Source organism: Tachypleus tridentatus, chromosome 13 (genome assembly GCF_004210375.1).
Source record: "Tachypleus tridentatus isolate NWPU-2018 chromosome 13, ASM421037v1, whole genome shotgun sequence".
Taxonomy (NCBI): Eukaryota; Metazoa; Arthropoda; class Merostomata; order Xiphosura; family Limulidae; genus Tachypleus; species Tachypleus tridentatus.
In genome coordinates this window covers 165,633,794-165,647,154 of record NC_134837.1, presented here as the reverse complement: position 1 = coordinate 165,647,154, position 13,361 = coordinate 165,633,794, and the positions used below count along the sequence as shown (strand labels likewise).

The window sequence follows — 13,361 nt, the reverse complement described above, 5'->3', positions numbered from 1 at the left end:
AAAAAAAAGCCAGCAAACAAGGTAAATAAAAGATTGGGAACTACAGTATTTCCAGCCTCGTTTACTTATTTTCTTTCACGATTCCTATTTGTAGGTTTTCAATAATTTTTTATTTATCTTGTTGTATGCTGTAGAGAGAGTTTAGGTGTTTAAACGTTTAATATATAAATAATAAATAATCTGTATAAGATATTATATATATATATATAGGCTCAAACAGATGGTGAAGAATACTAAATTCTGTTTATAGACGGTCAGGATAACAGTTATGGGTACGATAATATTGAAAACTAATACATATCTTGATATCGTTCACGCGTGTCATATGATTGAGAAAGAAAAACTGCTTTTCTTTTCTTTTTTTCTCTTCTGCCACCTAGCACTTATTGTGAGAGATACAAACAGTCAACTGTAATACAAAGCGTTCGAGTTGTGTTAATGCTATTCCTAATACTTGTTTGATAATGTTATTATATTTAAATTACTCAAGCTCTAGTACTAGGTATTAATTTTCTTTCTGTTATCTTCAACGAGGGATTAATATATATTTTTAAGTTTTATTATAACAATTTCTACAATTGTCCATATTATGTTAGGCCTAGCGAGAGAGCATGATGCTATTGTGACATGCAAGTTATTGTTAACTTCTCTCTTAGTCGTACCAACGTTAATAAATTTTTTACCTTCTACTTCCTCTAAATTCCAAGCAGTGTGCTATTGCCAGTGGGGAAGCAAATAGGATTCTGGTTTGCACCTACGGGGATATTGACTCTGTCAGTCAAAGGAGGTTCAAACTTCTGATTTATTTAAACATGTTCTCTGATTACAATTTACAGGTTACCGATTAGATCTCAATGAATAAATCAGTAAATGATTTAGTATTAGAATAATGTATCCATTATGTCCAGACTTTGGCTTCCTACGTTTTGGTAGCAGTTGCTGTAAATTTGGTAATTTTATTTGTCTGACAGGTTACATTCAGATGTGATGGAAGCAATAAAACTGGGAGAGTTCAGAAGAGAACTTGAATATTTGGGGGTTGAGACTGGATTTAGTCAAATAGATATTTGATTAAATGAATGGGACAGTAACAAGGAGCCCCCCTTAATGTCAATTAAATGTCTCTAAATTAAAGCAAACATTGCTAGAACTTAAACTAAAGTACATATTATAATTATTACTCTTAACTTTGTTTAATACAAACAAAGGTTTTGTACAAAGTATTTCTATTTTGGTAAATAAAATGACATCTCCAATATGTATCTTTATTAGCTCAATATTTCATTAATACAGCTGTGTCAGGAGCTTTTGATATGGCTCTAGTATCAAACAGTCATTCAGTACCATATATCAATTCATGAAAAGTAAATTGAAATATGACTTATGACTGTATCATATTTATTAACAATATTATTGTTTGTTACTACTACTAAAGAAATGCAAATATCAACTATGCTTCGTCATTTAAATATTACCCTATGTGACAGGTTATGTTTTCACCACTGCATGTGTGTGCTTATTTGTGTGTTTGTCAGTGATGTTTCTGGAAAAACTGAATGGATTTGTACAAAAGCTAGTATACATTTGGGCAATGATGCAACTTTGAAGTGATTTATTTTTGGAGAGTAATAAGTCAATGTAAAAAAATACTTAAAATTCCTTATCTGTTAACATGGGGAAAGGTTTGCTGTACTGTGAGTGGAAGTATTTATCACAACATTCTATATTCTTCCTTCACACTAATTTAAATCTACTGTTTGATTTTTTTGGCAGTTCTGGAGAAAACTTATTACATTAGCAATTGTGAGTGAATGTAATGAAAGCTTTCAGAAAGTCTATATGAACAACATAAACAAATACTTTAATCGAAACTAGCAAAACTCCTACCAAAAACGTTCAATAAACAAGTGAGACAAAAGATAAATGCCATTAAACCACAATGAGAAGATTTCATTACCACACCCCAAGCTCGTTACTTAGTCTGTTTAATTTCTTAGGACTGCTTTCATCAAGAAGAGCTTTTCCTCCTCTATAAAAAGTTACATAGTTTCCAGTTGTCTGATCTAGATGACATATTGAAGTTTATTGATAGGACATTTGCTTTTTTATGAAAATATCAATGTTCTGTATATCTGGATTTTTAAAATGCCTTCAGTAATGGACCAAACTGGAAGTTAAACTCTTATGATATTAATGGAAGTATTGAGAAGTGTATATAAAACTGTGTTTTAGAAAGAAAAAAGTGATAGTAACTTTTCTTTTTCACTTGAGTATTTGACCAGTGGAATCCTTCAACAATCTTCATTGTTGTTGTTTCTTAACTAATGTGAGATAGCCCTTTGACAAGAATATTGGTCAGTTTATATATATATATATATTGCTAACATGCTATGAAGTTTTGAATCTGTTTGGAGTGTTTTTCTTGTTTAGGAAGACTTAAATTGGGATTTTGCTAGGACATTTGGTAGTGAAAGTGATGCACTTGGATTTTAGACATTTTATGAAAGGCATCTTTGTAAGAGGAGTGTTACTATTCAAAAATAGAAGGTTTTTACTGTCATTGCTAAAAATCACAAACAAACTTGAAGCCTTCATGCAAAATGAATAAGAGGCAGAGAAAAGTTTAGTATAGGAAATTAATATAGACAGTTATAAAGACAGGTTTAATTATTCCTGTTGCAATGCTAGAAGTATAAGAAATAGATGACTTTAGATCATTAGTAGGAATGGTTAAACATAAATGATTTTTATGACAAAGTTTCTTTGAAATACAGGGTTACAGGTTATTTGATAAGAAGAGACTCAAAAAGGGGAAAAAGAATGGCTTTGTGTGTAAAATGCGAGTTACATCCTGTTGAAGTTGAGGATATTAAAGATAATAGTAAGAAGATAGAATCCATATGGATTTCTGTTAGTGGATATAAAGGAAAAAGGCTTTGTGAGAATTTGTTACATATCAATAAATCACATTGATAAAATTAGTGAGAAACTTACCAACAAGATTAACATTTTCAGCTGTTAATGAAGTCATAATTATGGGTGATTTTAGTTTCGGGCATACGTATTGGAAAAACGGTAGAGTCAAATCATGTGATAAAAAGGTTTTTGGAAACTGTTGAAGATGGCTTTCTTCATCGGTTAGTCAAGGAATCTGCTAGAAACAAAGCTATTTTAGATTTATTGCTAACTTAAAACATAGAAATTATCAAGAGAGTGGAAATTGGGAACATCTGGGTTCAAGTGATCATTGAATTGTTAGGTTTGATGTTTTGCTACATATGGAGATAACAAATAATGTTTTGATTGAAAATTTTCAAAGAATGTGACAACAATTACTTGTTGTGAATTGGACAGTTGAATTGTTTGAAGATATTGATTTCATGTGGAAGTGTTTTTAACTATTCAGGGTAAACATATTCCTTGTAGAAAGGGGTAGCTGTAAGTAAAAAAACCAGGTTGGCTCACAAAGAGTTTAAGAAATAAAATGAAAAACATTATAAATTTAAGAAATTTAAATTGACTGGTTTTACAGGAGACATAAAAGATTATAGAATATTAAGAAATTTGGTGAAATGTAAAATTAGGACATCATAAAGGTTCACTGAAAGTGTAAAAATTAACAGTAGGGATTTCTTTAAATACATTAAGGGTAAACAAATGTTAGAATGGGGACAGTACCCTTGAAAGATGATGAAGGAAGGCTAGTAACCAATCATTATGAGATAGCTAGGTCATTAACTTTTGGTTTTCCTTCAGTTTTTACTAACAAATATTTAAGCAGTAGTCCACATTATGAGCAGTTAATAAACAGAAATGAAATCAAACAAGATGACTGCATTAATTCTGATTTGGTAAAAATATTTTAATATTTTATTAAACAATGAGGCTCCTTGGTCAGATAAGATTTCTTCAAGGGTTTTGAAGGAGGGTAAATATTGTACATTTGAGCCACTTGCTACTTTTTTTTTTCAGTTCTTGAATAGTGGACAGGTACCAGAGGATTAGAAGTTAGCTGATGTAATACATTTTTTAGAGCAGTGGTAAATATTATTCCAGTAATTATATACTCATTACTTTTACGTCAGTTGTAGGAATAGTTTTGGAAAGACTTTTAAAAGATGCTCTTTGCAAAGTTATATAACAAAGTTTTGAATTTTATTGGATAGGCAGCAGGGTTTCATTAAGAGAAAATCTTGCCTTGCAAATTTTTTGACATTCTTTGAAAAGGTTACTGCTTATGTAGATAAAGGTAAGGGTGTAGATTTGATGTATCTGGATTTTCAAAAAGCATTTGACAAAGTGCTTCATAAAAGGCTTGTAAAAGAATTATCTCTGTAGGTGTAGGGGATGTGATAGCAAGTTGGATAGACGAGTGGCTGGATGGAAGTAGAAGGTTGCAACAAATGGAGTTCAGTCAAACTGAAATAATGATACAAGTAGGAATACCTCAGAGCTCAGTCTTAGGACCTTTGCTTTTTATTTACATCAATGACATAAATTACTTAAATTTGCAGATGATACCTAGGTCCTGGGTGTTGCTGTGAAAGGGATGTTGCTACTTTAAAAAATGAATTATATCAGTTAGTGATTTGGGCAAATAAATAGCAAATGTGTTTTAATTATAAATGCAGAATAATGTATGTGAGTTATCATACTTTGAATTATAAGTAAAGTTGGGATGGGAACAACCTTAACAGTGTGATGAAAGAAAAGAATCTTGATGTAATGGTTGATCAGTCTTAAGCCATCCACACACGCTTTTACTAGTGGTAGAGCAAATAGAATTTTAGGTTGTAACTACAGAAATATTGAATACATGTCAAAAAAGGTTATAATTTAATTGTACAAATCACTGGTTATGCCACATTTAGAATATTGTGTTCAGTCCTGGGCTCATTACCTTAGAAAATACATCACATTGTTGGGAAAGGTTCAGAGAAGGGTTACTAGAATGGAATGGGAGGGGTTGTCATATGAGGAGAGTATGAAATCTCTCAAATAATTTTCCCTTGAAAAAAAGAAGAGTTAGGGGAGATCTGATTAAGGTGTTGAGGATTGGAAAGGGATTTGATAGTGTCGATGCATCATCATTATATATAATTTTTGGCAGGGCCAGAGTCATTTTCAGTTAAGACATTTTTATTTTTATAACAGTGTGGTTAGCCTTTGGAATGGGTTGCTTTCAGATGTTGTATAGGCAGTAACTTTAAATGAGTTCACAAAAACCTTAATAAATTTATGAATGATGATAAAGGCTGGCTTTAAGGTAATTTAATTTAGAGTGTGGAGCAGTTGAGATGGAACAATAGGTCTCATGTTGTCCCAAAATTTTGTGTTGCAAGTTCCCAGAATCCATATATAGTATTTTTTTTTAAATGTCACAAGGAGATTATTGTAACTTTGTAATGCTAGTGAACCCTCATTTTGAATATTCAAGCAGGACAAACATTTGCTCAAAATAGGCTTCTAGAAATGTCACTTAGTATCTTCACAGGTCAGATTTATAAAACTCAAATATTTAGATTTGTAGATGCATTTGTTAATAAGTGTCAGAGATCTAAAGACCTAATCTACATGTATGTGTTTAAAATGTATTGACAAACCTGTTTTATTTCAGTATAGTTTTGCTTGTTTTTGTTACAAATTGCATTTAGTTAAAAATAATTAGTCTGAAACATAAATTCCTAGTGACTTTTAAAATGAGCATTAAACCTACTACCATGTGACTGTTGAGGTAACGGATGTGTAATAATTAGAAACCCCTTTCAAGCTGCAGTTTGGGATGCTGCTCTGTTTTTTGGCATAAATCTGTAACATTACTGTTATTGAAAATTTTATCAAGTTCATCTCAAGACTGTAAGATTTATATGTATTTGACTGGTAATTACAAGCACATCAGAGCATACAGAGCTGAGGGTGTTGCACCTTCCTAACTTTTTTATGTATGATTTTAAAAGCAATTTTTTTTTAATAAGCAGATTAAAAAAATTAAATTCAAGGCTAATGATACCCTAGCTAATAATTATAAATTGACTATAATTGTGAAATATGTGATAGACTCCTCTTTGTAGCTCCTCAATGGCACAGCAGTACGTCTGCAGAATTACAATGCTAGTAACCATGGTGGCAGAGCACATACAGCTTATGTGTAGCTTTGTGCTTAATTACAGATACAAACAAAATCCCCTTGAATAAATTTAAATTGATAGTGTGTGATGCTTTACAGAAGTCATTTAAATTTGCATGTATATATTTTGAACAAGTTTTTTTTTATTATCCGTACATGCATTTCAGACCATTGCAGTACTCTAGTTTAATAATCATTTTGTAAATAATGCATTCAGTTTACTTCAGAGTTTGCTTCCGTTTCTGTCAGCTTATGTAACTCTAGAGTTGCTATAATGTTATTGAAAAGTGACTCACCATTTTGTTATGAAAAATATGCTTCATAAAAGTTGAGATTTTCCTCACCTTATACACATGCCAATTTGATTGTGTTGAATGTACAGAACACATGGTTTGTTATTTGTTAATAAAATAATATTAACTGTGAATCTAAGTCTAAAAATAATATGAAAAAAATTTATATGAAACTTAAATATTTGATTTACATTTTGTTCACTTGGACCTGTATCTGAAATTTAAAATGTATGTTTAATAGTCATATGGCCATGTGGAAACTGAAAGTGATTAAGGTAGGGATATATATATATATACACACACATCAAATCAGAAATTTAATGCAAGAACTGTAGTTTTGGTATCATGATCCAAAAAACTGTGATCATGAAACACACCCCTAGACTTCTGTTTTAACAAACAGCTTGTACACACAGAAAAGTTTGTGATTGTGGCTACAGTAATATACATTATATATATTCAGATATTTTTGGGGTGAAAAATAAGCACTAAATGCATATCACATATAATAAATACCTGAACTATGAACTTCTCTGAGGGTGAGCTCTAACTGATTTAGTCATGAGGGTTACAAGGTTAAAAATAGCTGTTAATGGTGTTATTCATAACAACAGAATTGTGAATGCTAAAGTTGTATGAATTGAAGTAGTGGAGAACATGAACTATAGACACACACACACACATATGGGACATCGTGGGCTTGAGCACCCATATCTTGCTCTCCTAATTTCTGTTTCTATATCTATTGCTACTCTTTTATTTTTTATGCAAGACTGGCAAATAGAGGTTGAGAATGATAGACAGTGTATCCCCACTGCAATGAAGGCCCAACTTCTCAGTCACCTTTAAAATGTAGGGTACATTTTATAATTTTACATTACAGGTTGTACCCTAGGATTTTTTCAGTTAGGGCAGTGTTTACTTTTATCAGCTTGTTTTTATGTTTAACAAATTAATATAATTAGTTAGAGGTTTGGATTTGCTGTTTTTAATGCATTCCTTTCTTGTGATTTTGCTTATTTAACTTTGTTGAAATGTATTCATTTTCACCAATATTTGCCCAATATGTTTATGGAAATTTAATAGCACAAAACCATCAAAGCCTAAAAAATATCTAAATAACCTATTATAGAAATAAATGAGTGTGTGTATTTGTTACACTGTTGTGGAAGATTCTTAAGGCACTGAAAAAAGTTTAAAAGGGAAAGTGGTTTATAAAAAAATAAAGCATTAAAGGTGCAAAAACACATTCAAAGAACAAACTGCTTTAACTACCACACATTCACTAAGAGAAGTAGTTTTAATTTTGATGTGTGCAAAAATACATAATAAATTAGAAGTTAACATTGAAGATATGAAGAAGTTTTAAATCAGTTTTTTAGTGTTGAGAGATTGTGACTAATATTATAAGCTTTAAAAAAAATTGTAAGTAAGTAATAATATTTAAGTGCATATAAGTAAGTAATAATATTTAAGTGCATAATTAATGTATTATGTTTCATCAATTTCTTTTTTTCTCCAGCAGCATTAACTTTATTCAGAAGCTACATGTTCACTGATTGGACCTAGTGCATCCACATAGTGTATGTAGACTAGTTAAAGAAGAATTGAAGCATTAATATTTTAGCACCTGAATCAGTATATTCCTGCCAAAGAGGAAATTTGCTATACAAAAAAAATAACTGTTGGATGTCTGTATTATATATTTTGGTTTCAGAAAGTTTGAAAAATCCAATCCATAAAGCTATATGAGTATATTAAAAAAAAAGTTACTGTTGGAATAAAAGTTTTTGTAGTTTGGTGTGCTAAATGCAACAAGAAATTTGAGTGTAAAGTTTGTAAAAATAGACCTTAAGTTTGGAATCAAGATTTGTTCTGTTTATATTTTGACATCTTTATATCACCAGAAATAAACCTTTGGCTATATTAGATGCCAAGCAAAATCCTTTCTGTTTGCATTCCACTTGAAATGCAGTTGAAAACTTAGAATGTGTTTTGTTTTAACTCTTGCTGTAAAGAAAGTTTTGTAGTTTGTTTTTGAAGAAGGGAAAATAGTATTGCTTTGATTCAATTCACAGCAATATCTTGTTACAAGATTATACTACTAAAATTACATTGAAACTTAATACCACAAAAACCATGAAAGCCTAAAAATATCAGGACAGGCTATTGGTGGGGAATATTTATCTTCTGAAACAATGAATGGAAAAGAGGTATCTAGAGAAAACCAACCAATTTCTTATCAGTGTTGCTCAACAGGATTTAAGGGAAAATTAACAGAAACATTGAATAATGTTTTTGGGTTCCATGATTTTATAAACTCAGTCCAGGAAAATGCCATCAAAAGTGTAGCTTCTGCTTCTCAAGATGTGTTTATCTCTATGCCAACAGCTGCAGGTAAGTCATTGTGTTATAAACTACCTGCTTTGATTGGACAGAGAAATGGTGTAACAGTGGTAATATCACCCTTCATTGCATCAATGACTGTCCAGGTGAAACAATTGCAAACTCGTGGAATTTGTGCAGAGACCTTAAATTGCACTATGAGCAAAGAAGAAATAACTAGAGTTAATAAAGATCTGTGTTCTGCATATCCTTGTACCAAACTTTTATATGTTACTCCAGAGCAAGTTTTCAGAAAAGAATTTCATTCAGTTTTGGATCAGCTTTGCAAGAATCGCATGTTTGCTTATGTAGCTGTGGATGAAGCTCATTGTGTCAGTCAGTGGAGTCATGATTTCCATCCAGATTATCTTAAGCTAGGAGAGTTAAGAAAGAAATATTCTAGAGTTCCTTGGGTGGCTTTAACAATAACAGTATCTGTGACTGTTATGAATGATGTTTTATATTACCTTAATCTTAAACCACCTGTTGCTGTTTTCAAGGCATCAAGTTTTCGTTCCAATATCTATTATGATGTTGTTTTCAAAGATTGCATGGATGATCCACTTGATGATTTGAAATCGTTTGCTTTGTCAGCTTTAGGTAAAGAATGGGAAATTACTAAAAGAGGCTCTGGCATTGTGTATTGTCAAACAAAAGAATCTTGTGAAATTGTTGCTGATAAATTGAATAAGTGTGGTCTTAACTGTAGACCATATCATGCTGGACTGAAAGAAGGAGAACAATCTCAAGCTCAGCATGACTGGTTGTTGGGTAAAATATCTGTGCTTGTTACAACAATTGGCTTTGGAATAGGCACAGACCTACCATCTGTGAGATTTGTTGCACATTGGTCAGTTGCCCATTCAGTTGAAGGATATTACCAAGAGTCTGGGCAAGCAGGAGGGGATGGTCTGCTTTCTAGGTGTCGTATATACTATTCTAGAGAGGATAGAAATTTAATTATAGATAATTTGAAAAGGGAAGAACATGCAGCCAAAAGCCAGGAAGAAAAGATTATAGCTCATTCTGCCTATAAAAACTTTAAACTTATGAGAAAATATTGTGAGGAAACTCATTGTAGACACTCATTTTTGATGAAAGAGCTTGGAGATGAACTGTATAAATGCCAAAAATATTGTGATGTTTGTTATAAGCCCAGGTCAGTTGACCGAAGACTTAATCATTTTGAAGCTACAAGGATATCTAAAAAGAAAAATTACAATAATAGTGTGGAAACAAGTAGTGTAAGTAATGAGTTATATGAAGTTGAAAGATTGGGGCAAAAGAAAGAAATTGTTGATTGCAAGAATACATCTGGTGACACCAACAGAGAAGATCACATCAATAGAGCAGTTAATAGTTTATCAAACACCAACAAAGTTGAATTAGGAAAAGTTAAAGATGAAAAGGTGATACAACCACCCAAGAATTCAAGAGTATTGGAACCACTGAGCTCTGGTATCTTGGACATTAATACTCGTGAAGAATATTTATCAAAACTAGAAGAAGAGATAAAAACTAACTATAATACCTGCACTCCTTTATTAAGTGGTTTTAGACTTGAAGAACAAGATATTTTAGACTGTGCTGTTGATAAGGAATTTTCAGTTTTTAAAACAAAAAAGAACATTGACATGTATAAAAAAGAATTTACACAAGTATTAAAAGCCTTGAGAGAATCATCTAAAAACTTGGAACTTCATCCATTGTTAGTGTGCTTTGATGAATCTCACAGTGCTTCTAAAAGAGCACGTAACGACACCTTAGCAAGTGGAAAAGACATATCAAAAGAGAGGTCATATACTCTTTGTGACACTGTTGCAAAATTTAATTTACTAAAAGAAAAAAAGCTTTCCAGCTCTGAAGACTTGGCTAGTTCTACTAACTTAAGTAATATTTCTGTTAGTAAAAGATCAAGTAATTTTGGTTATCAGATGAAAAACCTGATTCCCAGCTGTTCCAGTTATTCTAATATTTTTCCAGGCACACAGAATACAATGCTAAAATGTAATGAAGTTCAAGACTATGAGATATTAAAGGCACTGAACAGTACTGAAGAGGGAAAGAAAGAAAGTTCCTTTTCCTTTGAAAGGCCACCATTTGCATATGAAAGAACTGGAGGTCCTGTTGAAATAGATATTGAAGAAATAGGAGCAAATAACTATGAATGTGAAACTTGTTCTAGTTCTTTCAATCCATTAATGAATAATTTCATTAAAATTGATAATAGAAGTGGCACTAACAATAAAATATTCAATAAATTTGTGGAAAAAGAAGAAAAGTCGGTTTCTTCAAATTCTGGAAACAGTTTTTCACAAAAACTAGAAAGCTATGATGATAATGATATTGAAATAAAAAGGGCAAAAATAATGCATTCAGCTTCTACTAATCCTGTACACTTAAAATCTGCTGCTGATTTAGTGAGAAAGTTTCTGAACCCTAAGTACAAAGAAAACAAGTTAAGCAAAGAAATGTTTAAAAAAATTTGTAGGACTTTGTCTCATCGATTAGTCGATCAGAATCGGGTGACAGAAAAGCATGCCAAAGAAGCTGTGGATGAATTATTCCAGAAGAAAAGGGCATTTAACTCTGTCTGTGATATATGAGTGAGTGAAGAAAGGTGTTTTAGAAACAGTTTCAGAACTTTGTATTGTAGAATAATTGATGAGAACTATGATGGAAAAGAATCTTAAAGATGTTGTTGATGAGTATTTCCCAAAGAGATAATTTAGCTTCATTTGTGATGTATAGTAAATATACAAGTACACCATAGAGCTTATGAACTTAAAACGTACACATTGGCCTGACTTGTTTGTTTACTAATATGTATAATAGTAATGTGGTGGAAGATTCTACAACTTTAACATACTACTACTTTTTTTCACAGATTTGTTTTTGTTTTGTATTTCTCTTAACCTTTAAGAAATTATGTAGAGCTGGTAAAGTTTATTTTTTAAGTTGACAAAGAGTATTTTTTGTTTTTTATTTAAAGGAAAACTCAAAACTGTTTTCAGATATGTTGAATACTGGACAGTATTGAAATTTAATGAAAATGTCAATATTCCTTTTTTGCAATGAAAAGTGTTGCTTTTTGATATATTTATTCATGTATGAAAACTGAACAAAATTTCCATTTGCATATAACCTGAATTAACATACATTATGATTTGAGGATTGTTATCTGATTACAGAAAACAGTGAAAAAGAACTAATTTAATTCTTTGGTGTATTTCAGTTGGTTAATACTGTTTTGAACTCATCATTGTAAAAGCACAAAAAATGTATGCTATATTCCTGTCACCATTTATATAAGTATACATAATTTGTTTTTGAAGGATTTTAATTCAGATTGGTTTGTCATGCACTTGAAACTGTTAATGTATTGTAACTAATAACTTTGACAACAACTATTCATAAGTGCAATGTTCACAAATAAATAAACATATGGGACAAGGAAAGTTTTGCAAGAATACATTATTTAATTAAAAATATTGATCTAAAATGTACAAGTTCATTGTGTCTACAATGGAATAATTCATTCTTAAGGATGCAGTAGCTGCTATGTGTAATCATTAGTTTTAGATTTCTTTGAAATCTTACTGTCTGTTTTCATGTTATGATATAAAGTGAATGCTTCATTGGCATGACCAGTAGTGAAAATGAATTTGTAAGAACGTGATCCAGCATTAATTGATACTATCTAATGTGAATGTTTTTAAAATATATTTTCAAGTAAGTATAAATATTAAAAATAACTAATTTTTCAGTAAGTAACAAATATAATAAGTTTTGGAATATTGTTATTAATCATTGAAAATTGTATTATCAAGTAATACCCTTTTCTAGAGCAAATAACAAAGAGATATAAAATTTTAAAAATTATATTAAAAGCTACAACTGTTACCACTGTATTCTCTTTCTGTTACTGTTTTTGTGTACATGATTCTGTATTAAATGATTGTTCTCGACTTAGTATTGTTTTATTATGAAAAGCCCTGTCATTGAAAGTGTTTACGTGATTGGCCTCTCAGTGTTCTGTATGCCAGACTTAGTAAAATAAGTAGCAGTTTCTAAATCTTGTAGTTTTGAGCTAAATGAGAGGGATGTCTGAAAAACGAAGTGAGCTCGTTAGGTGATACTATCATCATTCTTTGTTTTATTTTTTTACCTCGTATAAATCAAGCTTTTTGTAGGTTACACTGTATGTATGAAATATAATTACGTGGTTCCACCTTGTCTAAGTTTCTCATCACTGCTTTAAAAGTAGGTTATTAAAATCATTGTGAATTAGAAAAAGCTGTGTTCCCCCTTTTGTCATTTCCTATTTTGTTGAATAATTTTGTGTCACCATCATAATAGATTTGAAAACTGAATAACTGAAATGAAATAAAATTGGTTAAACTTTTTCATGAAGGTTTCTGTTCATGAAGTGAGTGGTAGACAATATATGGTATCAAATATGTTTTGTGCTAAAAGCCATACCAGTGTTGAAGTGTACTTAATTTACAGCTTAAAATATTATTCAAGTGCAGAAGGGTACAATTTATTTAACTCTA

At 31.0% G+C, this 13,361-nt stretch overlaps 1 protein-coding gene across 3 annotated transcripts; it reads left to right on the top strand.

Annotated features, from left to right (window-relative positions):
• Positions 1-385: 385 nt before the first annotated feature.
• On the top strand, positions 386-12,771 carry LOC143237593 (ATP-dependent DNA helicase Q5-like). 3 transcript variants are annotated; one of them, XM_076477026.1, is made up of 3 exons: positions 386-502; positions 3,973-4,040; positions 7,943-12,771. In XM_076477026.1, exon 3 carries the CDS (start codon positions 8,619-8,621, stop codon positions 11,409-11,411), a length of 2,793 nt encoding a protein of 930 aa, XP_076333141.1. In that variant the 5' UTR covers positions 386-502; positions 3,973-4,040; positions 7,943-8,618; the 3' UTR covers positions 11,412-12,771. The 3 variants fall into 3 exon arrangements, with proteins under 3 accessions (XP_076333141.1, XP_076333142.1, XP_076333140.1); XM_076477027.1 differs by lacking the exon at positions 3,973-4,040 and having other exon boundaries at positions 7,946-12,771; XM_076477025.1 differs by lacking the exon at positions 3,973-4,040.
• The last annotated feature ends 590 nt before the right edge of the window (positions 12,772-13,361 follow it).

Coding starts and splice junctions, on each gene's coding strand:
- LOC143237593 (XM_076477027.1), top strand. CDS start 8,619: ATGAATGGAAAAGAGGTATCTAGAGAAAACCAACCAATTTCTTATCAG.